The sequence below is a fragment of the Leptidea sinapis genome, chromosome 1 (assembly GCF_905404315.1).
Source record: "Leptidea sinapis chromosome 1, ilLepSina1.1, whole genome shotgun sequence".
NCBI lineage: Eukaryota > Metazoa > Arthropoda > Insecta > Lepidoptera > Pieridae > Leptidea > Leptidea sinapis.
The window spans coordinates 479,020-506,772 of NC_066265.1; the positions used below are offsets into that span (position 1 = coordinate 479,020).

Consider the following 27,753-nt stretch of genomic DNA (forward strand, 5'->3'; position numbering starts at 1 on the left):
TACAATATATTAACAACTTGATATCAACACTGTCATAAACACATAAATTGGGTATAAGTAGCTATTGTAAGCCCTATAGTGACTCTTACAGATTGGTTCATCTCACAAGATGGATCACATGTTCATATTCGGCCAACACGGAGTAAAGTACCTAGTATCAGGATGCGAGTTTTCTCGGAAACATATACGAACTATATTCGTGCCAACGAGCGTACTTGATATTAAGTGATCACTATCACCCACATTCTCCTGCAATACCAGAGGAATTACAGGTGCGTTGCCGGCCTTGCAGTAAGAAGAGAGCGCTCTATACTGCCTCTCACTCATTAAACAAACTCCAAAACTTTGTTCCTATTTCTACGAAAACTATACTCGCTCAATCACTTTTGCTGTCCATTTTTGACTACACTGTTGCTTCATCCTACTACACTGTTCGTCCACAGTTACATGTCGATGTAACTGTGGACGAACTTTCTTCTTTAACAAATCATTTACTGTGCAAGCTATGGAGTTCTCCTCCCAATGAAATCGGAAAGGCTCAAACTCTCCATTTTTTCAAAACAATGCTCCTTAATTATTATTACTGTGACAAATTCATTAGTTCTTATCTTGGAATTATTTACTGTATGTGTATATTTAAATTATATATCGATAGCACCACCTACTGTTATCGTATCAACTAAAACTATTTCAGTTTAGCTAGTACAGGGTGCCTGGAAGAAATCACTCTCAAGCGATGAGGCCGCCGATTGCTTGTTATGTATTCTCGATATTTGTTATATTTAATTATTTTGTGGTTATTGCATTCACTTTTGAAGATTTTATTCAGCTTTTAATTTTTATATCATGTTGACAGTACATACGATGTTTAAGATGTAGTCTGGTAATTGTTTAAATGACTAAGCTGTGGACAGTGGACATGACAACGATCACTTTTGTCCCAGGTGGTAGATAAATGATGGTGACTGTAGTCGTACCGTGTCACAACACTACACAGGCGGCCCGCGGGTCATCAAAGAATGCTGCTAGGCTAGTTCCTGAGCCGCACCACATTCACAGCACAAACAAGCCCGCATCAGAACCACATTCAATTACACCTTCATACGACAAACGTTTACACTGTCTTAGGTATATAATTGGTTGATGTTACTACAGGTAGAGGTTCAGCTGATTTAACGTCACATGGACTCTTCAGAAAAAGTTAATAATAATTAATTTTTTATATAAGAGAGGGAAATTGAGCAGAAGTAGGTTCTATTGTTGGATGGGATTTGGTGAAGCATCCGATCATGGACATCCGCAACTTCAGGGCAAAGAGCTGCTTTTGCTTTGCTTTTTTCTAATTCTGAATTATTCTATTCTATTCTGTCTGTTCAGGTGACACTGTAATATTAGAAAATGCTATCACGAATGCCCAAGCAACAAACCAAGAGATGCTTGGTGCATTTCTTGCTCTGAAAATTACTCTAACGATCATCGCGGTGAAATTTGAATTCAGTGCCAATCATGTGGGTTTTGGGCACACATTGAATGCTCTGGGTGCGACGCAGAGTATTATATTTGTGATTTTTTTAATAGAAAGATGGATATGGTCTATACTTGTAATTTGTAACCCGGGTTCCATAAAACAGCAGCAAACCTCCAAGACAAGTCACAAGTTTCATAAGAAATAAGTCAAACACTTTTGTTAAAATACTAAAAACAATGTAGGGTTCCAAATTACAACCCCACCCTCTATTAGTTACACCTAGAGTATCACTGATCTAACGACGACGAATATGTGATGATAGAGTATATTTTTAACCGACTTCAAAAAAGGAGGAGGTTCTCAATTCGTCGGTATTTTTTTTATGTTTGTTACCTCAAAATATCGACTGGGTGAACCGATTAAGATAATTCTTTTGTATTTGAAAGCTGGTGCTTCCCGTGTGGTCCCATTGTATCCAGTATTGTCCTCAGATCTGACAATGGCATCCATGAGAAAACCATAAAAGCTGTTAAAAGTTAAATTTGCGAATAGCTCAATATCGCGCCAACCGATTTCGATGATTCTTTTTTTATTGGAAAGGATATACTTCAAAGATAGTTTGGTCACAGATTGGTTAGGTTCTGATTACGGCATCCATGACAAAGTAATGGAACTCTTCAATTCTTAGGAGCAAATTAACGATACTCGGCCGAATCTTTTTTATGCTATCCGGATATTTAAGCCATCTACCATAACATAGTTTTGGTCAAGTAATTGTCGTAGTTGAATATGATGGTCAATGGGACTCCTTAACGACTTACAGTAAGGGTGTGATCTGGGCAGAATTTCTAACTGTCTGTAATCAAATTGCAAAGCACTTACGTTCATTGCTGTATTGAAAAATTTAGTATATCTACACATATTTAGACAAATTGTTAGTAAGTGTACTTCAAATTCACTAAATACTATTCCAAAACAATAGATATAATGTGCACTAAAAAGTATAAAAATAATTGCGTACTTTAATACAATCTAATTAATTAATCTAATTCTAGTTACGATTATTGTAATTTTTGGAGTCGGTACACATTATATCTATTGTTTTGGAATAGTATTTTTGAAGTAGGTTGTTTTATTGTTAAAAATTATTACTAATACGAAAGGATAGGGAGTAATGACAGTCTCTTAGTTATCTATAATAATGAAAGTTAACTTTGAATAATAGTAAGTTATATTGTGTTTATTTAAATTGTATACATTAACAAACTGTATTATTGTTGTTTTCTTAATGTAGATAAATTATTTATTATTATTTATTTCTGTTAAAATTAACACATTTAAATTATCTGTGTTCTCAGCCGTCCGAGTTTGTGTCTTTGTGATCAACGTTTGAACATTCCTGATAAAATAGAATTTAAATCGATTACGTAACATCAAAGGTCACCGATAAGTTGTTTAAATATTTTTAATAGTGGCAACTGGCAGTGTGCTCAGTTCCACAATGTGCCGCGTTGGTGATAATATAGTGTCTGAATAAATAATTAATATGAGTGCGTAAGTATTTTGAGCTTTTAAAGAGAATTTGCACGATATAACATGAAAGTACCTACATTGTTAATCAACAGGAGATATTACGTATTCTAACCAGGATGCAGATAGCAGGGACACATATTTAAAAAAAATATGGATACACACAGATATTGTAAGCTAGCCAGTTATACATAACTACTCTTTATTGTGTGGTATCGTTACGACATTAATTCATTAATTGATTTGAATTGATTAATTCATAGCCAAACAAAAAAAAACAAATCACGGGATAGTCGATCATCGTTTCTGCCAGCTTAACTATATTAGAAATAGGTTTGCATCAACTTTTCGATGCAGTTTCCACCCAATTGTCACCTCAATAACATGAAACTTGCAGAGGTCGATCGTATTAATTATTTGCAGATATCGCTTCTTATAGGGCCGATCAATATTTCTGTAAACATAATATTATACGATATGATGTTAACTTACATTGACACTGCACCGCTAATATTAAAAAAATAACGCGTGCCCGCGACTTTGTCAGTAAGAATATCATTTACGAGGAAATCTGACCATTGGTTCGGATTTTGTTGTAGAAACCTATTGCTGACGTGGTTTAGCGCGAACAAAAATTGTACGGAAATCCATTTGTAATGGGTTCTTCAGTTGTTTTTTATTGCGTCTATTGAATATTTTAACAGAAAACGACAGTAATAAAACACAAAATGAGTGTCAAAGAATCGTTATTAGATCTGCGTTCAATTCTTGCGAAATGATATTTGTGAAGTTTATTTTGCTAAAATTATAAATAATTCGCATTTTATTTACTTCGTGAGTGTAAAGTAAAGAGCGATTTACTCAGGAGAAAATGTGAATGAGAGAATACTTGAGTGTATTGAGACCGTAGCTTTACGTCGTGCCTACAAACTGCACTCCCGTAGGAACCTCAACATTCTCCTCTTACCGAGTAAAGTACGAATGAGAAAAATTGACGAGACGACCAACACTTTCACCTGATGGTGAGTGATACAATGTAGTGCCACTCTGTATTCTAGTTTGAATCCAAACTTCGGAGCGGCATTGCAATTCCGTTCGTCACTTTGAGACATAACATGTTAACTCTCTTTGGTTCAGTAACAGTACCTACCTAATATTTGCACATTTTTGCTGCACGACAGAAAAAAGCGCCGCTGTTTCCCACACAGCCAGCATCCTGTAAAGAAGCCTCCTACTGGCGGAAAAAAGTATTTTTAAGTGATTTCTTCTGGCATTAAATATACGACTTTAATTTATACCAAAGATAAGGAACGATGCGGTATTGATTATGGCGTCTCTGGGGTCCTAAATCGATGAGCTTAACAATCTTTATTCTGTGGGTAAACAATAAACATCCATAAATGTTCGTATAAGCCTCAATACGAAGTTCAAGTCTCCAGTTGTGGCTGTATCTACTGTATATAATCAGGACAAGTTTTAAAAGAAGCGGCAAATTTAAAATAATACTAGTCACCCTAGGTGGACGTTTTCTATAATAATTCTTTAAGGTTAGATTTACTACATTATTTTGTACAGCGTAAGTTGTTGAAATTTTCAATAATTTACTACATTAGTCGACAAAAATATAAGATTGCTTAACTCGGCATACTTCAATTCCTTTACAATTGCTACATTTACCATACTTCATACCATAATCTTGTGCCTACACTAGCGCCATTGTGGAAGCTTTTTGAACGGTTATTTACAGCATAAGCTGGACACTTTCAACTTTTCTCCCATATGAGATGTCCTTGCCTCTACCCTCCATAATCTATAGTTGAAAGATTGCATATTAGAAAAATGACTTGAGATATCGGTCCTACTTACTAGTTCATCGAGAAATATCGAAAAACGAGTAAAACATGTAATTTAATTTTTTTTTATAACCTCACTGTAATCATTTTCAGATCAGTGATGGACGTGCTAGTGATCGGCTGTGGAGCTTCAGGAGTGGCAGCTCTAAGGAAGCTGCATGATGCTGGGTTGAAGGTCCTGGGCCTCGAAGCTGACGACAGGATCGGTGGCAGGATCAAGAGCATCCCATATGGCGACTGCTATCTTGACGTGGGCGCTGCTTGGTAACGATACTCATCAATTTGTTGCTGCAATTTTGATGCTGGGTAAAACAAAGTCACACTTTATAACACAATGGGCATGTTTAATGTACCTTTGTTTTTAAAATATCATCTTAGATCGCTGCTCTATCACTGGCTCTAATGAACGAATTTATTGTAGAGTAAGATATTATTCTATTCTTCTCGTACGCACTTCATGAGCTTTCAAAAGTCGCTAATAGGCAAACTGTTCAGACAGCGTATCATGGATTTATCCAACTTACGTTACGGCATAATTTTCTGGGGAAACTCATGCGAAAAAGATATAATTCTTAAAGCCCAAAAGAGCTGCATTACGCCAGTGTGTAGTCTTAAAATAAGGGATAGTTGTAAACCATTCTTTAACCAACTTAAAATTCTTACTTTGACCTCACTATATATCTATGAAATAGCATTATTTGTAAAAACTAACCCTGATACATTTGTCAGAACATCTGAAATCCACATTATTAATTTAAGAAGCAAGAATAGATTACGTTTATATGGCAGCAACACAGCTTCGATGTACAATAGTGTTCTTGAAATGGCGCCGAGAATATTTAACAAGATACCTACAACTATCACAGAACTTAAGTTGACGTGTTTTAAAAAGAAACTATTTAATGTGCTAGTGACAAAATCGTACAAATTCCATAAAAGACTTCTTTTCAGATACAACACCCAATTAACATTTTTTTAAATATCATTTTACTTAATTTAATTTCTTTTTACCAAAATCACTTGTTATATGTTATTTCAAAATATTCAATTATTGATATGTATATCAATTAACTGTCAGTGTGTATAAATATATTTTTTTGACTTGTTATTAATTACTATTTGTACGCCACAGCATGCGGGCAAGGAATGGAGAACTTTTATTGTGATTTGAAACATATATAAATAAATGATCTTATCTTATCTTATTTTTTTTTATGAATTCAGCATCGCTCAATTCAAAGGGATCTATTGATACAGCAAGCGTACGTCGGGACCGTTCTACCCGCGCTCCATCTGATCACTCTAACTTAATTTACGAAAAAATCAACAATAAACTCCTCCTCATTCATTTTCAAGCCCAAGCACTCAATAACACAACCTCAACCTTCCTAACTTTTAATTCATTAAATTCTAATTTCTAAAATTGCATTCGAATTGCGACTTTTACTGGTCCACTTGAAGCATTTCAATGATTTTCGATTGTGAAATTCTGAAAATACACAAACCGTTCCCTTCGAAAAAAACCAGTATAGATTTTTCCATTTCGGAGGGTTTCTAAATGCAGGTCCTGTAAAGTTAAAACAGTTTCTGAAACCGTGCGATTTCTTGCGTTATCATGGACGAGTAATAATTGGTTTATAAGGGAAGTTATAATAAATAAGGGAGTTTGGCCATCTTTGTGCAAAAATCAGAACTTGCAATAGACATCATTACTTCACCAGATCTGAGAAAACAGTAGTGAAGTACACTATGACTACCAAACAGTTACCATCACTTTTCTATGGCTAAGCTTTAGGGCATTGTTGCGGCGATTGACTTGGAGTCAGCTATAATATCTATCTTCGCTTGCGATTATCGTATCTATAAAATCCACTTTTAATTAAACTTCACAACTCCTCAAAATAATTTAATTTCTGTGCCTGTTCAACATGGTAATTCAAGCTTCATCGGGAACAGTTTACACGATGTTTATACATTACATAAATTACAACATCGTTTTGTCGTTGGTATATGGTATCGCCTTATCTAATATATGAAATTCTCGTGTCGCGATTTTTTTAACCGTCAACCGTCGTAAAATAATATGCTGTCTGCGAGCTATTCATACGTACGCTGCGAAAACCGTAGGAGTTACAAATATACGTATAATATATAATGGAAATATCTTATATAGTCCTACAAAAAAGCCCGCGACAGCATATATCTTTTCTGCGTAAGCATATCACCATTATCGCCACACCAGTTAATACAATAAATACAACTATAAATACAATAAAAATTAATAATTTATTTCTTACGCAAATTTGGTAGTAAGAATCCTTATATAAAAAAAAGGATTCTTTTATCGAATCTGGTATTTAAAATTGATAAACTTTGTCCTTTACACTACATCATTTCGACAAATATTTGAATAGTTTGATGATGCCGATGAACAACCGAGTGCGCGATATTATGTTGTGGTCCGGTGGCGAACGATTGAACTACTACTACTACTATGAACAAATCACCGGGTCAAACCTTAAAGGTATCAGGCATACATATTTTGGGCACGCTATGTTTTTCCCACGGCCTGCTCGGCGTAGCTTGCTCACGCGCTTTTAAAATACTTATAACTAGACAACGTATGGACGGATTCTCATGATTTTTAATATGTTCATTTGTCTCCGTGCCGAATAGCAGAATAATATAAAAATATTGACGAAAATCATCATTATTACAATAATTTTCTAGAGGATAATCTCTGGATCAACCGCTTTTAAAATTCTGTTAGCAACAGAAAAACATATTTTTGTGAGTCTATAATATGTAATTGGTTATATTAGGTATAAGAAAATTTATTGAATTAGGCGTTACTTTGCGGAAATCCATAATTATACAAATGATTTAAGTTTTCTTTAGTGTTAATTCCGCTAATATTTGTTGCCACGAGGCATCCTCAAGTCCTGAGGATGCCTCGTGTAGAGGCGAAACATGTGCCGAATTGTTTTAAAAACAAATATTGGCGGAATTAACACTAAAGAAAACTTAAATCATTTGTATATTAGGTATATTAACCCGAAAAATTCGTGGTTGTCGGATTTAAAAAGTAAGTATAATGAATTAATAACATTAATTTATTTATAATTCAATAAAAAAAAGTCTAAGAAAAAACAGCCGAATAATAAAAAATATTTATGTGGCAAAACAACGTTTGCCGGGTGAGTTAGTATGTATACATATAGGTAACAGCAGGCGCCATTCGGTTTACTTTTTTTTATGGAATAGGAGGACAAACGAGCGTACGGGTCACCTGTTGTTAAGTGATCACCGCCGCCCACAGTCTCCCGCAACACCAGAGGAATCACAGGAGCGTTGCCGGCCTTTAAGGAAGGTGTACGCGCTTTTTTTGAAGGTACCCATGTCGTATCGTCCCGGAAACACCGCACAAGGAAGCTCATTCCATAGCTTTGTAGTACGTGGAAGAAAGCTCCTTGAAAACCGCACTGTGGGGGACCGCCACACATCCAGATGGTGAGGATGATATCCTAACTTGTGGCGTGTCGTGCGAAGGTGGAATTCGGCGGCAAGAACCAAGTTAAACGGTAGAAGACACACAATGAAGCGACTTCTCTACGCAACGCCAAGTGATCCAGCCGTTCACAGAGCACTGGGTCCCCCACAATTCGAGCTACTCTGCGTTGCACGCGGTCAAATGGATCGAGCTGATACTGGGGTGCGCCAGACCAAAGGTGACAGCAATACTCCATTACTCCGTAGAGCGCCAGTATGTGGGCCGGTTTGAAGTATTGCCGTGCTCTATTAATGACGCCCAGTTTCTTTGTAGCCAATTTGGCTTTGCCCTCCAGATGACCACGAAATTGGCAATCGCTCGAGATTTCGAGACCCAGTATTCCGATACTAGGCGAGGCTTTAAGGGAAGTGTTGTCGAAGAGCGGTGATGCGACAAATGGGGTTTTTTTAGTGGTAAACGCGCAAACTTGAGTCTTCTGGGGGTTAAATTGGACAAGGTTCAATTTACCCCATTCCGCGAACTTCTTAAGAGAGGACTCGATAGAAGACACAAGTTTCTCCCGGCACTGGTCGACGATCCCGAGAGAGACCTGCATGGCCCATGTATACGGCATCACCAGTGCTGTCATCTGCATAGCAATGAATGTTGGAGGTTTCCTGATTGGAGGTTGGATGATATGTTATCATTGATATGCAGAAGAAACAGCGTGGAAGATAGCACACAGCCTTGGGGCACTCCAGCATTCACGGGCTTCGGGTTCGAGCAATATCCGTTGACAACGACCTGTATGCTGCGCCCAGTAAGGAAGCTGGAGGTCCACTTGCACAAGCTCTCGGGAAGCCCAAATGATGGAAGTTTTGAGAGGAGCGCCTTGTGCCATACACGATCAAAGGCCTTCGCTATATCCAGGCTAACTGCCAGGCCTTCCCCCTTACTTTCAATAGCCGCAGCCCATCTATGTGTTAGGTATACCAGAAGATCACCTGCCGACCTACCATGGCGAAACCCGTATTGTCGGTCGTTGATCAACTGGTGACCCTCTAGGGATACCAAGAGCTGACGGCTAATTATGCTCTCCATGATTTTGGAGAGCAGGGAGGTAATAGCAATAGGCCTGTAGTTCTATCTCCTTTTTTTTGGATCGGATGGACAAGGGCTGACTTCCATGAGTCAGGGACAATGCCTTTAGAAGAAGAGTGCCGGAATAAACGCGTTAGCACCGACGTCAACGTTACTGAAGTGTCAGTTAGCACCTGACGTCACTAAGATGGTATGGCCTGTGTATTTCTTAACACGCAGAAATTATACTCACTATCATCCGATTCGAAGAATGAAAATGAAAAAAATGAAGCGCAGGTCCGATCGTCGTGCAGATCTTTTGACCAGCGGTGGACGTCCTTAGGCTGATATGATGATGATGATAATTTTTATGCCACAGTCTAAATTTTTATCAAAGCCAGCTCTGCTAGTATATTGATAGAAATCAAACTTATTATTAATTTAAAGGTGCCATGGCGAGAAGGAGAACATAGTGTTCGAGATGGCAAATCCTCTGGGTCTACTGGGAAGACCGAAGCCAGACCACAAGTGGTATGTCCAGTCCAACGGAGAGCTTCTGTCTGCTGATAATTGTGAAAATATCCTGAAGGCATTAGATGATGAGGTAGCGGCAGCTAAAAAGGATGGTGCGACATCTATTGCGGATTGTGTAAGAACTGCGTAAGTTGGAATACATTTATTTATCCCTACAATTTACTACAGAACAAATATTTAAGGCTGCAATATTTTACCAAATTGGGTCTGTGGCAAAATTTTATTCTCTGTCCAAAAATTTTTTTATAACAAAAACAATAATCATTGTTAGTCACACACTAATCTATATATATATATATATATATATATACTAAAAGACACGTCAGAATCTCTCAACAAGCGCGCGTGTGCCGCCGAAGTTTTTACGTCTATTTAATTTTAAAAGTTCATTATTTACAATAATAACGTTTGTTAAATAAAATTATAATATTGATTAACTTGTACAAGTATTATCATAGTGAAAGAAAATAAAGAGAGAAAGTGCAAAGAAGTTCATACGTATTTAAAATATTTTTTTTTCTACCCTCATTAAATAAACTAGATTTTTTTTAAGTGTTGTTGAGGAATCTGATAATGCTTCAATAATTGCTATACATCCTGTTAACTGACCAGTTATATTCCTTTCGTGTTTCTCAAATTTGTTTGTGCTGGTGCAGTAGTTGTATCAATGTCTATTGATTCACTTCAAAAATCGTTGGTCGATATGACCACAGCTTTCGCCACAAGATTCGAGCAGTTCGAGAATAACCTCCAAAACATTAAAAACACAGCAGCTGCTTCAAATGATAATTCAAACGTCAACGACGTAGCCGGGGACTTTTACGCTTTTCGGTCATTTGTAATTGCGTCACTGTCGACGCTTCACAGGCAAGTAGAATTACTTCAGAAAATATCTGACCAAGCGGAGATGAGGTCCAGACGTAAAATGCTACTGGTGCACGGAATACCAGAGCATAGTAAAGAGGAAACATCGGCAGCTGTCGTTAAGAACCCAACCCAACATCTTAAAACTCCCAAGCTGGATGTGACTTCCATTAGTAGGTCACACCGTGTTGGTAAAAATAAAAGTGATAAGCCTCGGCCCATACTTGTAAAATTTGAAGACGTGGATTTAAAAAAATCAATATGGTTTAGTAAAACTGCCCTAAAAGGGTCTGGAATTACTCTGTCTGAGTTTCTTACCAAATCTAGACATGAGACTTTTATGACTGCCCGTCGAAAATTTGGGGTGAACAAAACCTGGACAAGTAATGGGTCTATTTTCATACTTGATTCAAAGGGATCGAAACACAGTGTGAATTCTGTCGCTGAATTAAATGCTATTACCACCGACACAACGCACGAACAATTGAGAGCTGGAGAGTGTGGTGCTGATCAGAGGCAGGAGGCTGCAGGTAACACCAGGCCAAAGAGAACTAACAGGAATAAGTAAATAAGCATAAACTAAACTTAAGTAATAATTACACAAATCAAATCCTAAGTTCTTTTTCATTTAAATTACTTGAATTAAACTCCTTGATCTAGTGTTTCTATAATGATTTGCAGTATGTATGGCTAGGAATTTATTAAATCTAAGTATTAATCTCCATCTAATTCTATTTTGTTTAATGTCTCCCTACTCCTCAACTTGTATGTCTACTTTATAAGACTAGTAACATTTTGTAACAAATTATTTGTTATTATTAAACACTGGACTCTTGTTTATAATACTAATCTCAATTTATTCAATGTTAAATTGATATCTAATTTCTAACTTAGACTTCACTTATTTGATAGAACTGAAACTGAAACTGTGAATCTTGAAATAAGTTTGTACTTTAAAGTAGTACCATACTACTATCATATATGATAAATGTTGTACAATATGTAAGCATTACTTGATTATATGTGCCTAGTCAACATAATATAATATTAGGTAATATTGTTTACATTTTTGTGTCACTATTTACCTACAAGAAATTTAATTAACTATATATTTAATAAACTTAAAATCAAATATTAAGTTTAGAGTTAAACTATATACTTACTTTATACTACTTTTTGGTGAACAATAAACTGCATTTAAACTTTATTTATAGTTTCTAATTGTTTGGTTCATAATATAATATATCAGTTAATCCAATTTAATAACTTCTCTTTTTTTTTTATTCATAAAACATATGCATAAATTGACAATGTTTGTAAGTCTGTTCTGTAAGTATCTTCATTTATATTTACTATACATTTCATTGTAAAATAATATAAATTTGATATTCTAATACTCTTGGTGTAACATTGTAATAATAAAACATAATAAAACGTATTAGTAATACATAAATTGACAATGTTTGTAAGTCGCTTCTGTAACTGTATCATCATTTTACTATACATTTCATTGTAAAATAATATCAATTTGATATTCAAAATACTCTTGGTGTAACATTGCATATCATTATATAGCAACATAATCTATAAATTTTATAATGTTATTGTTAATTTGATTAGTTGTAATAATTTGCGCTAATAATTTCTGTTCAATTAATTCATGTGAGACTGGCGTTAACAGGATACAGTTTTTTGAATAAAACCACTAATATTATATTAATTTCAAACACATTTATATAACTTGAAAACGCAATATAATATATACATATATTTTTCGTTGGATTTAGATACATAACATTAGTTATAATTAATCTAAGTATTATTGTTTAGTTAGTTAGTTTAGTTATAATTGATCTAAGTATTATTGTAACATACCTACTTATTAATTATTATTTATTTGTTCTGTACTTTTTAATCTTGATAAATTGTAGCTGGTAATGGCAGATACTAGTGATAGCAGTGAAGTTGATTTTTTGTCCTTGAATTCCTCAAGCAGCCAAAGCTCCGCTGATGAAAGCTACTACAGCATCTCACCTACCTTCTCTCTTCGTAGTGAACTTGAGAAAGCTTTTATAGATTGTGTTAATAATTTCAATGTTTTACATATAAATGCTCAGAGTGTGCCTTCTAGCTACACTGATATGCTTGCTTCATTTGATTGTAATAATATTCATGCAATTCTAGTGTCTGAGAGCTGGCTCAAACCTTGTCTTCCTTCCACTTCCTACTCCTTACCGGGTTTTCAGCTTGTCCGCAATGACCGAACCGGCCGAGTCGGCGGCGGTGTTGCAATATATATTCGTGAACGATTCTCATATTCTATAATAAGTGTATCTCCTCAGCCACCCCCCGGTGACTCTGCGGAACATCTTGTACTTGAAGTCAGCATATCACACTCCAAAGTACTATTGGGTGTGTTTTACAGTCCTTCGTTAGGCGTTGATTATTTTAGTTCATTTGAATCCATTCTTGACTGTCTTACTCCACTATACGAGCATGTGATCATAATGGGAGATTTCAATACCTGCATGTGCAAAGTTAATCATCGCAGCAGAAAGCTCCAATCAATAATTGACTCCTTCAACTTGCAGTTACTTCCTTTAATGCCTACTCATAACCTACGTAATTGTGAATCATCGTTACTTGATCTAATAATTGTATCAAAAAATAACCTTGTACATAAGCATGGTCAGTTCACCTCAGTGCCTTTTTCATATCACGATCTGGTATTCTTGTCATATAAAGTTCGTTTACCTAAATTAAAACCTCAAACAGTCTGGCTACGTAACTTCAACAATCTTAACATGGATCGTCTCAACTATGATGCTAGCAATATCGATTGGACTGTAGTATATAATACTGACTCAATTGATACCAAAATCAGTATTTTCAACTCTCTAATTTTACAGCTTTATGACATGCATGCGCCTCTTAGACCTGTTAAAAAGAAACATCTCCCCGCTCCTTGGCTCACAGATGAAATTAGAACATTAATAAATGCAAAAACTCGGGCATAAACAAAGTACAAAATTAGCAATTCTAGTTCCGATCGAGTTAAATATAAAAGTATCCGAAACCGATGCAACAGAATATGTAGGGATGCTCAACAACGTCACATATTTAAATCAGTCGATAATCCCGATCCTGCTAAAGTTTGGAAATTTTTAAGATCACTTGGTGTTGGGAAACAGCAACAAACAGTTCTTCCTGCTTCACTTAACGTCGATTCTCTTAATAGGCACTTTTCAAGGTCTCCTGTTCTTGATCACAATACAAAGCAAACTACACTAAATACTCTATCTAATTACATGAAACAAGCTCCTGAACCTTTCTCTTTCGTACCTTTTACTGAAAGTAATGTCAGGAATAACCTACTATCTATTTCCTCAAGAGCCATAGGAAGCGACTGTGTAGGCCGAAACATGATTATTCCAATTATTGACATTCTTCTTCCTATAATAACCCACATCCTTAATTTTTCGATTAAATCTAATACTTTCCCAGAAACATGGAAAGAAGCTCACTTAATTCCTTTACCAAAAATTTCAAACCCTCTGACTTTTCGCGACTATCGCCCAATATCTATACTTCCTTTCCTTTTTAAAATACTGGAACGGTTAGTTTATAAACAACTTAGTTATTTCCTTAATAAATACTGTCTTCTAAGCTCCGTGCAGTCAGGTTTTCGTCCTGGACACAGCACCGAGACCGCTTTGGTCAAAGTTACGGACGATATTCGTCTCGCTATGGATAACCAACAGCTTACTATCTTAACCTTACTTGATTTTAGTAACGCATTTGGTTCTGTCGATTTCGACATCTTAGTGAAATCATTATCTTCTTTAAATTTATCAGCAGATGCCGAGAGTTGGTTCCATAGCTATTTGATAGGGCGACGACAGCGTATTAAAGTTGCGGATATACAATCATCCTGGGTTCATGTTTCTGCCGGTGTTCCACAGGGAGGTGTCCTTTCTCCCTTGCTTTTTTCAATATTTATAAACTCCATCACTAGCAATCTAAATTCTTCTTTCCACTTATATGCTGATGATGTTCAAATTTATAGGCACTCCACGTTATCTGATTTACAATCTACAGTTCATAGTCTTAATAAGGATCTCGCTACCATATGCGAGTGGTGTAAAAATTATGGTGTAATGATAAATCCAGGAAAAACGCAGGCAATTATCATAGGCAGGCAACATCTGATCTCTAAAATTGACTGGGATTTACTGCCTAGACCTCGTGTCAATGATGTTTTAATCCCTTTTAGTAGTAATGTCAAAAATCTAGGCTTACATATAGATTCAAATTTTTCTTGGCAGACGCAACTGAATGAATTAAGTAAAAAAGTTTTCTCCGCACATGGATCCCTGCGCCGGTTACGTTAGTACCTAGTAAAATATGTCTTGCGCAGACTTGCCTGCTCTCCATTCTTGATTATGCAGACATTTGCTATCCCGACCTTACCGAGGCTCAGCTGGATAAACTCGAACGCCTACAAAATTTATGTATTCGCTTCATTTTTAACCTACGTAAATACGATCATGTCTCCTCCTACCGAAAAAAACTCAACTGGCTTCCTATACGTCTACGTCGCAATTCCCACATTCTACACCTTCTTTACCCCATAATTTTTCACCAAAACACTCCTCTTTACCTTAAAGACAGATTTGAGCTACTAGGGTCTCAGCATGAGCTTTCGTTGCGCTCTGCTGCGAAACAAATACTAAATGTTCCTTTCCATAAATCTGATAGCTATCACTCTTCTTTCACCATTAATGCCATCACTCTTTGGAATCAACTGCCGCTTACTATCCGTCAAGCACAATCATTAGCATCCTTTAAAAATCAACTAAAAAACATTATCTGTCCTCTATTTGATAGAATCTATCTGTATGTATCCACCAACATAATTCAACAATTCTGAAATGTTAATTATTGTTCCTACTTTTTACATATTTTACTTTCTTATAAATTTATCTATATTTTAGTATAGTATATATTATGTGTGTCTATATTTTTGACACTTCTTACCCTTTTAATGTACTGCCTTTCTCTTTTATTGTATTACAAATGGTTGCCTGGAAGAGATCACTATATAGTGATAAGGCCGCCATTTGCACCATATCATGTAATTATGTATGTTAGTAATTAAGTTATATTTTGTTAATGTGGTGTCAAAAAAGCGTAATATATAAATAATCTTTTACGGATAAGAGTATCGCCATTCCCGTTTCATTAATAGTTGTTGAAGCGGTATTTTGAGGGAATGATTTTTTTTGTAACGAACGTTGTTCATTTGTACAGTAAAATATTATTAATTGTGGCACCCAAACGTTTGCCACAATTTACTGCTTACAAATAGGTTTCGATTAGTTTATTCAAGAGAAGTAAGTTAATGATTCCGTACCATCGTACAGTTTTTTTTTAATATGTGACATAACAGTAAAAGAAACATTTATTTTTCAATTCCGCCACACAGACAATGTAGAGTTTGTTCTCTCGATTTTCATTTCTCATAGCGTCACTACAATAACACAGTCCACAATTCCAGAGCAAAAAGAAATCCTGCTTTGAAGAGAGACTCAAAATTGACCCAAAGTTTCGTTGAATGGTTTGAGAAGAACAACCACTTAGGGGGTCAGAGAGAACCCTGCACTGCCAAGTCACTGCGGGGTCTGGTAGAGAACTGGGGTTGTGAAGGAGAGTTCATGCTTAACTGGAAAGGAAAGGGGTATAAAACAATATTCGATATCTTATTGGTAAGCAAGTGATATACCCACTTATTTATTTAATATTTAATTAACATTAAGCCAACTTTTGATCTGCTTCCCCATCCTTCAGCTAAATAATAAAACAGCGGCGCCCCCGTCGCTGGCCAAGTATGATTAATAATTAGTTCAACATTTGTTCCATCGATGTATAAATAAAACATAATTTGCTACGTGGTTTTTTTTAGACCTTAGTCCAGTGGGGTACTTTTTGATTTCTTATTATTATTTCTTCTTTGATTACTTTTTACAACCTAGGTTTGCCAATTTTTTCTGGAAGGTGAGTTAAATAAAGAGTACACATTAATAAACAATAGCTCGTGTATTAAAATTTAAAAAAATATATTTTGTCAACAATTTGTACCTTTCAAATTACTCAACTGATTGTGGCTGCGTTCAGAAACGCCAAGATCTTAGGTACCATCCGTCAACCCATAGCAATCTTAAAACGATTTCGATTTCTATACACCAACCAATATATTTTAAGATTAGAAAATAGAAAGACTTTATTTGTGATGTTTTATTGTAATATGTAAAAAGAGTATTTTAGCGTAGGGACTCTGTGATATAGATTGTAAAGTATAATTCTCTATTGAAGAGCAATTTCAGCAAGCCATTACCAATCAGTTAAAAGTTGAAACTCTGAATTTGACGAACGTTACTTTTGAGACGTTTTGAACCGTACCTACTTCAAATTCTTTTTAATAAATACATACATATAAATGTCTCGTTACAATACTAAAGAAAATAACTTAAATAATGTATACGTACCTACTAGAAAGAGCCTCTTACTGCTAGACAACCGATGAAAATAGGCCAGGTTTATTACTTTAGTGTGCGTGACAAGCTACGTCTCACACTCGCAATTTGTATGTCACTTTGTGTAAGTGTGCGTACATTGCACAAAATAGAGGTTAACTGTCATCTCAATTTTTTTCGACGTTTTCACAGCTGTCACTATCTATATGTGACGTATGAATGATCTAAGTACAATAGTTTATTAATAATAATAGCTTACGTATTATGACCAGAATAAATATCCCGACCCATCGAAAGAGATCCCGATTCAAATCCATTTCAAGAAAGAGGTAGAAACAATAAAATGGAGGTCGACGCAAGGAACGGAGGCGGGAAGTCCACTCGTGCAGGTGAAGTGTACAGATGGAAGCTTGTATACGGCAAGGAGTGTGATTGTGACCGTGTCCTTGGGAGTGTTGAAAGAGAGGTAATATCACACGTTTACAGTAAGGTTTGTGTTTAGGAAATATAGATCAATCTGTATCGTCAATCTGGATACTTTAAATAGCTATAGAAACCTAGGTATATCGATACTTATACCATTAATGTAACTCGGGAAGGCCTAGCCGCCAGTATCTCCGGAACCTGGATTAATCTTTTTAAGTTACTCAAGTTATCAAAACCAGTGAACGCATATAAAACTCATACGTCATGCTATCAACCGTTGATTATTAGCGCCAAAAGTTAAGTCACAATACAGTAAACTATAAGTGTTATTGATGTTGAACCTAGGTCGATGTTAGGATGTGCCTGGTCAGTTAATTTGTCATGCGCCCAGTTTGATTTACGTGATTTGTTCTCGGCATGACATGATTACGGTAACCAAGGGTTATTGGTTCGCGTGCTTGACGTATTGTCAATGTTTGTCAGATATGTGGATGATGTATGCGTTATGTATGAGGGGATCAGTCATAATAAAAGAAATGAATTTTTGAACAAAGTATACGTCATATAAGTTAGATTAATATATACTTCAAAAAAAGACGTTTCCTTTTCTAAAAGGCCGGCAACGCTTCTGTGATTTATCAGGTGCTACACGAGAATATGGCCGGCGATGGTTCCATTTAATAATTTTTGAGTATTCATTTTTTTTTAACTTTATAACACATGAATGTATGTTAAATCCTTGTTTTGTCTGTTTTTTTAATTCAAAGTGTCAGAAACGCTTCCATGTTCTTTATGCGTTCACTGATTCAAACCTATTAATCTTCACACGTCAAAAATATTTTAATTCGATTACCGTCGTGGTCTTCTCTCACCGCACCCGCAAATAATTTTCTTTCGATTAAATTTCATTTTTATAATTGGAATACATTACATTAAATAAAACTAGCATGTTACAACAATAAGGGTTTATAGTATGTAACCGCCATCTCTATTCGTAAGTGGGAATAAAATTAGGTAAAAATGGTAATTAAAATCTATGTTCTAAGATTGTAGACCCTGGGTATTATACTTATAGCAGATTATAAAATTGTATAACAAAACGGTCAAGAGTAGTTCTCACAAGAGCCTGATTGTGATGATCACTTCACCATCTTGCATCTAGGAATCACAAGAGAATTGCAACCCGTAGAGAGTTTAAAAGGTTCCCATGTCTTGTGCGAAAGGTCTTTTGTTAGATGAGCTAACAGCTACTGAATGCCTCAGAGGAATCTTACATATATATTGTCTTAATTTTTGCTTCCAAATTGATTATTTTATATACCTATGACTATAGTATATAATGGTATATTTCTCGCACTTTCCGCCAGAGACCTACCCATTCAAGTGAATCCATCGCTCAAAATACCTGCCGGACCTGTATGAATGATGGTATGTTGCGGACTCAGCTCGTAAATCTTTCTATCATGTACAACCAAACAGGAATTGGCAATGGACTCGTACCCCAATTTATCAATGAACTTAAATATTTCTTCAAAGTGTGGGCTTTCTAAACAATCTTTCCATCTGCAAATTTACAAAAATAATTGTGTATTTCAATTCAAATTTCTTTCTGCAAATTTAGAAAAAAAATGGGCTTTTTAATCTGCCAAAATACTTTTTATTCCACAGACACCACCACCTATTCAACCCACGACTTCCCGAGGAAAAGATCAACACAATAAACAGTCTTCAGCTGTGCGTTCTCGATAAAATCTACATCGAGTTCACCAAAGCGTGGTGGCCTGAATTCCCCGGATGTTTCACCATCCTGTGGCGCGAAGAAGACAAGGGCAAGTTTTCTGGTGCTGATGAATGGATCACAGAGATATCAGGCTTTAACACGGTGGAGTACCATCCCAACTTGCTGCTAGCTTGGATCTATGGAACGGCTGCCGAGAAAATGGAGAAACTCAGCGTGGATGAAGTGAAAGCTGGTTTGCATAAGCTCCTTGAAATGTTTAAGAAGCAGTTCAAAGTCACCCCCATCAAATGTATCACAAGGTAAACAACATTTAATACCGAGTCCTACTTGGGTATCATTTTTATAATATTATCTTTCTTATTTAGCTTTCCTCAGTGCAAACCAAATTTATACTTCATTGCTACTCTATATAATTTGCTGATTGTTTTCGTTGTAATCATAAATTTCCTAAACTGACTCAGATGATTTTTCAAGCGAGTATGTTGCGGGCTCTAACGTAGCTGGTAATATTGCTAGTATTTACACGTCTGTGAATTGTAATGTAACGACTTTCGTTTCAGTCCCAATCTCAGCACCTATGGTCAACAGTTCTGTAACTTGTGTGTAATGAGATCCTGATAGAAGATCACCGCGTTTAAAGTATGACATGGTCTCTATAGACGTCGGCATATTTATCGAATTGATTGTACACGAATGATTTTAAGTGTTTTATGTTGTTTTAATTAATGTCATTACAACAGACTAGAAGCCCACGTGTCACTAAGGTGTCATATAGGTATACGCTGTGCGATATAAAAACTATTAATGTTGGGTGAAGTAAAACAAAACTTTTGTGCAACAAGATTTGAAAAGATAATTACATCAACTAAAATAAACATTCGTCATTTAAATCACATGTCTGCTGTAGTTTCTATAATTATATGAGTTACGAGAGACGAACAACGTCCACTATTATACTTAATCTTAGTTAACATTTTCAGAGTATTAATTCATTTACATTGTATGTGTAGGTACGTGCAAAGTACTTTTTTACCAAATCCTTTAATAAGTATCCGTAGTAGGTTTAGGTAGCATATTACAACGGGATAACAGTACCGTCGTGGACGATATCATGTCACAAAGTCCGATTCTTGTTCATAAATTTTATGAGTTTCTCAACCATCATTATAGTTGGTGAGAATGGCTGAGTGTTCCGCATGTAGGCTTAAAATATTGCAGTATTATAATACCGTAATCATGTCCTATATTACCTACCTAGTATTTAAATCATCTGAATTCTAAGCTTCTATTAATCGTTTTCAGAACACAATGGGCATCCAACCCGCTTGCAAGAGGATCGTATTCATACCGCAGTGTTGCCACTGAACAAAATGGCGCCAGCGCAACAATTCTTGGCAAGCCATTATACCACGGAAATAATTTCCCGGTAGTTTGTTTCGCCGGGGAAGCCTCGTCCCACCACAGACACGCGTCCGTTCACGGAGCAGTTGAAGCCGGATTTAGGGAAGCGGCACGATTGATCGATACTTTTAACAATAAAACTTATTTATAATTAATTATCAACCCGCGCTACAATCGAATATGCTTGGCTTTTTATTTAACTTGAATAATAATTGTACGAATTACTCTACGAACAATATTTGCCCTCCTTACTTAAGTATAATTTTCTTTCCTAACTAACTTCGTATCGATGAAATATCTATCTGATTTGTAATTAGGTATTACTTTACTAAATTTGTATTTAGCAAGCCAATGATTTTTTAAATCATTATATATTTCAATGTAATTGGTGTTTAGTTTAAAAATTGATGTCATGTAACAACCGTTCTTAAATAAAGTACTTACTACTACTACTTGGATATTTAAATTTAGATTTCTTTATTATAGTTTATTGTACAATGTGTTGAGACGAGACATCTCTCCCAAGGGTGCTATATGGAACTGTCAGGACACAAATGTTTAAACAATCATATTATATAGTTATATATACATAACTATTATGTTTATCATTATATTTTATAAATGTGGTAAAGGTGTTATTTTATTGCAAATAAAAACATATTATTTTTGAATTATTTTTATTTCGTTACACAATCAACTATATACTTAACATAATATTAAGAAAAATTATTGAGCCCCGTAAGTTTACTTGATCTGACATACTATTAATAATGTTTGGTTATATCTAAGTATTTGATGGAATCAATCAACATTTATTCAAATTATATATTTGTAAATACTAAGCTACATTACTCACATTCATATATCAGTACCGCATGTACATATTGTCATTTGTCAATCAATCTACAAGGCATGGGTAACATCCTGTAAACCGCCATTTTGATAATGATAAGTACAAACAGTAGTAATATAAAATATTATATCTATTAGTTACCATTACTTTCCTGGCACTGCACAGTGTGTGTGTTAATTCAGCTTTAAAATGATTTTCAAACATAAGGAAAATAATATCTACGCTTTTGTGAAATATGTCGATGTAGAAATACATAATATCTGTAACAACAATATTGTTGTAACATGTAACACATTATAATTATAAAATATTCATATCACCTCACAGACGACAGTTCAGAACTAATATTTGACTAAAAAAATATAATTAAATTTAATTATAAGAAACAATGGGAGGCATCCTTTGCACAGGATACCGGCTAGATTATGGGTACCACAACGGCGCCTATTTCTGCGGTGAAGCAGTAATATATAAGCATTACTGCGTTTCCGTCTGAAGGGCGCCGTAGCTAGTGAAATTTCTGGGCAAATGAGACTAAACATCTTATGTCTCAAGGTGACGAGCGCAATTGTAGTGCCACTCAGAATTATTGGGTTTTTCAAGAATCCCGAGCCGCACTGCATTGTTATGGGCAGGGCGTATCAATTACCATCAGCTGAACGTCCTGCTCGTCTCGTCCCTCACTGTCATAATAAAAACAATATTTATTTTGACCTTTATTTTAATAAAGAAAATATTGATTATTTATTTTGTTTTTTTTTCACTTCTACTTAACTAGAATGGTCCAATATAACTGTGTTACATCAATCACAAACGTTTCAAAGTCACGTGGCGTGTCTATCCACACTTGTACTGTACGTGACAGCACATGTATTGTTTTATTAAACATATATTATGTCATTTACTGTTAACACATACCATCATATAATATTATGGTAGGTATTAATATGTGTACGTAGAGTTGTACAAATAAGTACAAGTATATTGTACTTCATCTTTACATATTCAGTTTAAAAATAACAGCTAATTAGAGTACAGTAATTGCATCATGTTCGGATCAAATGTGCTGACAATCACAGTTTAGATCAGTCAATGTATCGCTTATTAAACTTTGAGTGATAATTATTTAAAAAAATATACTACGTATTGTGTCAATTGTATAAACAACATAATTAATTAATTAAACTAAACAGTTTCATGTCACCTTTATATCTATTTCAAATACACAACATTTCAAAATACAAGTCATACATATTTTGTCAATGCTATCACAATATTCATGTCCAAGGATCAACTATAGTAATCACACAAAAAAAAAAAAAAATTATAATAGTAACCTTATTAACTAGAGAACTAAACACAATATGATAATGTGTACATTGAGGGTAGATGTACAATACTCACACACATTGCACTCCGTAGAACACTTCTTTACTAATAACGTTACCTTCATCATCCACGTCACACACTTCTATCTCCAACTTGCCCACACTCTCACTGTTAATCTCCACTTCACTCGGTATCAACTCCCTCGTCGCTTCACTTCCACTTCTCTCACCATCTTTAAGCACTACCTCGTATCTCTTCGGTGTGGTCGCGGTTGCTTCGGCGACATTTTTCACGTCAAACTCATATTTGTTAGTGAGTGTATCTTTCTGGCCGCTGTAGCCGTCAACTATTTTCTTAGAAACTTCTAGAACTTCAAATCGCGTCGTTGTGAGACGGTACATTCCATCTTCACTCTTTTGATACCTGGAAATTAACATGTCTAAATGTAGATCGGAGTTGGCCGCAAAATAATAAGAACGAAACAATGTTTTTAAATATATAGAGTGGTATTATGTCTTGTGTTATATATGGATGCCGGCTACATTATGGCTACCACAACGGCGCCTATTTAATGACGAGTGCAATTGTAGTGCCGCTCAGAATTTTTGGGTTTTTTAAAAATCCTGGGCGGCACGCATTTTATTATCAGGGCGTATCAATTACCATCAGCTGAACGTCCCGCTCGTCTCGTCCCTTATTGTCTGTCTTATAGAGTGCCAGCAAGTAAGTAGTGATTTAGTATTAATGAGAACAACGGACATTGAGCAACGCGTAAATATGGTGTTATTCAGTAGGTATACCTAACGGCTTTAAATGTTCCACAACCTGCAACTAAATACCAATTAAAAGATTACTGTCTTTTATAAAACTACACACTACCTACTACATATTATATTTTGCAATATCAAATATTTGTCGGCTTATTTTTGTACATTCCTACGAAATAATGAATTCCTGAGAAGCCTGGTTTGTCAGGTCCATGGTAAATGTAATTTATGTACAACTGCTCGGAATTGATGTGACAACTGGGGCGAAAGTGGTTCATTTATTTCGTAATGCGGGCAGAAATGTGTTTGGAAATCCATTAATAATATATTTATTAATAAAAAGGTATGCACCGAGTTAAAATAACAATAATATCTATCTATATAAAAATGAATTGCTGTTCGTTAGTCTTGCTAAAACTCGAGAACGGCTGGACCGATTTGGCTAATTTTGGTCTTGAATTATTTGTGGAAGTCCAGAGAAGGTTTAAAAGGTGAATAAATAGGAAAATGCTGCTAAATTAAATAAAAACAACAAATTTGTTTTTACTTTGATGTGTCCATACATAATTTCTATGAGAGAATTTATTGACGCACGGTTTGACAGTTTTGCTGTGAAACAATTTCATTACGACAGCAGGGTGCATATTTTACGAAGTAATTTTTGATGTTATGATATATTATTGACAAATTCATATAAAAACATTATTTTATTTATTACATACAGAACAACGTCTGTCGGGTCAGCTAGTATATGAATAAAGTACAATAATATAAAACAATTAAATTTAAAAATAAAAATAAAATACAATTCTGTGTTCAGGTCTATTTTTTGTATCAGCCTGCTGGTGCACTGAACGATGCCAATGATTCCCGTAACCGGCTCCAGAATGTTGTGATATGCGATCTTATGAACGCAAATTCAAATTCAAATATTTTTATTCAAAATAGGATGTGACATCACTTATTGAAAGTCCAAAAACTACCACCCATTCCAAAATGAATGCCTCAGTCCTGAGAAGAATGGGCGCAACAAACTCAGCGGGCTTTTTTTTCATCAAAAATATGTTTTACAATTGAAGTAACATTTACAAAGTAACAAAGTAAACATTGTACAATTAAACTTTTTATTTAATAGCCTGAGGGCGGTCGCTCCATTCCCAATCTTTGGTATCATTAAGAAAGTCATTTATGTTATAGTAACCTTTACCACACAAACGTTTTTTAACAATTCTTTTGAATAACGTCTGATATGACATGCATCATTGTATCGCACCCTGATGTTGTTGATGGCACGCCTGGTGTACTTCGCCTAAAGTTAACAAGTATAGATTTGTGGTATTGATTGTAGTTTAAAGAGTTTGTCGATCGCCAGAACTTAACAAAGTTGTTATCGGACGTGTGCATTGATAATACGTCTAGTTTTATTCTATCCTCATTATTTTAACTCCACTTCAGTTTGTTCTTTAAGATCTTACCACTTTACACCAAGTTGTCATATAGCTTATCATGTTGTCAAATGGCTTACCACTACAGCTCCACCACTCAAAAATCATAATACGTTTTAGTTATCTTTGACGTGATAGTTCCAACCAAAGAGTTTCTGAGGCCTCTTCAGTGCACTCAAGAAGCAAGCAGGCTAGAAGTTAGCTCTAACCTCATACCAGCCATATTCTCTTCCGAGTCCGTCGGTAGATAAACGCATAGGATCAGAATTTGACGAGCAAAATCTCTCGCTCGCAGTCTGTCACAGTTACGTTTGAGAATACCGATTTTATTATACCGTATAGGTACCACAGAATTGGCAGGTACGGGCGCCCGCTTTCAACTTTTAAGTCGTCAACCGAGGATTTAACAAAACAACCGAAATTATCGTTAAATTCATTCACAAAACTAAGATCGTGGGCCACAGCCATATCTCCTGTAACGCTACAATACTCGCCGAACGATTTCTTTAAACCCCTATAACTAGTTGTTTTTTAATGTCCATTAGTTGTCTTGTTAGAGGCGGATGTATTTGTACGTTCACGGACCCGGCAGTAAACTATCCTGGCGGGCCAGAAGTTGGTGTCGATAAAGATGTCTATTTAACTCGCCGGTAAGTTTTCTTGTACTAGGGAAGCAACTCCACATCACCACACAATTCACCCCTTTCTTTAATATAATCCTTTATAGTTACGGCCATCATGCTAACATCAGTACTTCTAGTCTTGTGTTGGTCTAGCACATTGCGCAACTCAATGAGTTCTGTACCCAATCTCGTCTTAAGTCGGCAAGCTCGGTCTTCATACTTATCATGTCACATCGACATGGTCAAAGGATGCCGGTGTTAATTTATTCAAGTCTCGTGCGACGAAGGTCGGTTGCACGTCAGGGTCCATTTCCTTCAGTAGCTTGATGTTTTTGTTTTTTTTTTTCTCCTTGTCATCTCATATATTGAATATTTTCACCAAACACGATATAGGCCAGATATTATTCAAAAACCTACCGTTCAGACCAGACAGTACTAAAATTTTCTGTACAAAAATTAAAAGAATCTGTTTTATTAAAGATTTTATTCAAAGGTGTTGTATAAAGCAATTATAAATCACTCGGAGAAAGTGCCACTCCACTATTGTGGTATATCGACGCCATTGACCTCACCCCCTGCCTACAAATTGCCCCTCTTCAGTAATCCCTAACTCTCTGCCCTTCGTACATAATGTAGTATCCGTCACTCACCTGAACCGACTGTGTCCACACGGCCACTGCGCCCCGTGCACCTTCACCAAGTGCGTGGTCAAGAAGGTCCCCCTCGTGAATATCACGGCGTCTCTCTCCGGACAGATGTGACAGATGTACTTCTTCTTGAGCTGCTGCTTCTTCACCTCACCCTCACAGTTCTCGCCGTCTGACTGATTTTTCCGCTTCAGTCTCTTGTTGTGTCTGTTGATATGTTTGCGCAGGTCGGACGCGGTCACTGCGCTGCAAGCGATCATTATAATTTAAATACTTGTCCTACTGATGTGTAACTACTTGTTTCTTAAGCTTAACGTACACAAAAGTATTATTATATCAATTTAAGTCTGACTGTTCAAACTGCCCTGCGACAACTCTCTGTCTACAAACTGTACAAGTATTGATGTGAAAATGAAAGTGTTAAAAGTGTAAATAAATAAAATCATAAAACATGCCTAGTAAGTAATTCAATATACTACATAATCATTTTAAAGTACAATATTTCCAAACTTGTAATTCCCAAGGTGTAGCCATATTCAGTTCTCATTGTGTGACGCGCGATCCGGTTATGTTTACGATATTTGTGACTACACACTTATTCTCATATTATTATTATTATGTTGTTATATTATAAAGGAGCTGCTAATAGTAAATGTCCACCTATTAGATATTAGTGAACTTTTCTTATGTTAATTTTCCTAATCGTTTGCTTTGTACGTAAATTATTTACTTTTTACTTTTAAGATAGTTTAAGATATCTCAGTAAGTGAATTGTTAATTCTTATGAGAAATTAAAAGTAATATTAAAAGTAATCAAAAACACTGAAAGCAGTATATATTAGATCATTTATAGGTCGGACCTCGGACCTCCAAATATGTTATGCCATATACACCATGTACTAATTAATACGTATACTCTATTTTGTACTTACTTGTCTTAAATAGTAAACAAAGACGTCTTTGAATGAAATTCACTTATTTACAGACAATCACACATTTTAGATTTGTCGGCGGTCTGTTTTTTAAAGTAGTTTTTTTGTATTTTTTACTTTATTTATTTATTTAGGCAATCCAACCAAATTTCAATAATGTCTAACCTAAAGTCTTAATTAAATTATATTTAAATCTTTTCACAATCCTAAAGGGTCGCACCACAGCTTGAATAAGAT

General features: G+C 35.5%; 2 protein-coding genes across 8 annotated transcripts in view; one reads left to right on the forward strand and one right to left on the reverse strand.

Annotated features, from left to right (window-relative positions):
* The window catches only part of LOC126979797 (spermine oxidase-like), a 60,752-nt gene extending 39,161 nt beyond the window's left edge, over positions 1-21,591 (forward strand). For 6 of the 7 annotated variants that reach the window (XM_050829351.1, XM_050829359.1, XM_050829378.1 and 3 more), the window contains 6 exons: positions 4,945-5,115; positions 9,869-10,081; positions 16,377-16,584; positions 17,625-17,818; positions 19,447-19,818; positions 20,822-21,591. In XM_050829351.1, the coding sequence (XP_050685308.1) occupies positions 4,952-5,115; positions 9,869-10,081; positions 16,377-16,584; positions 17,625-17,818; positions 19,447-19,818; positions 20,822-21,071 (1,401 nt within the window). In that variant the 5' untranslated portion in view covers positions 4,945-4,951 and the 3' untranslated portion in view covers positions 21,072-21,591. Of the gene's footprint in view, positions 1-2,907; positions 3,023-4,944; positions 5,116-9,868; positions 10,082-16,376; positions 16,585-17,624; positions 17,819-19,446; positions 19,819-20,821 lie in introns of those variants that run through there. The other variant, XM_050829343.1, reaches the window with a different exon arrangement.
* The window catches only part of LOC126979759 (histone H4 transcription factor), a 30,424-nt gene continuing 24,251 nt past the window's right edge, over positions 21,581-27,753 (reverse strand). The window contains exons 6-7 of the mRNA XM_050829283.1: positions 26,588-26,830; positions 21,581-23,525 (exon numbers count right to left, since the gene is read on the reverse strand). Coding sequence (XP_050685240.1) covers positions 23,174-23,525; positions 26,588-26,830 — 595 coding nt within the window. The 3' untranslated portion in view covers positions 21,581-23,173. The remainder of the gene's footprint in view (positions 23,526-26,587; positions 26,831-27,753) is intronic.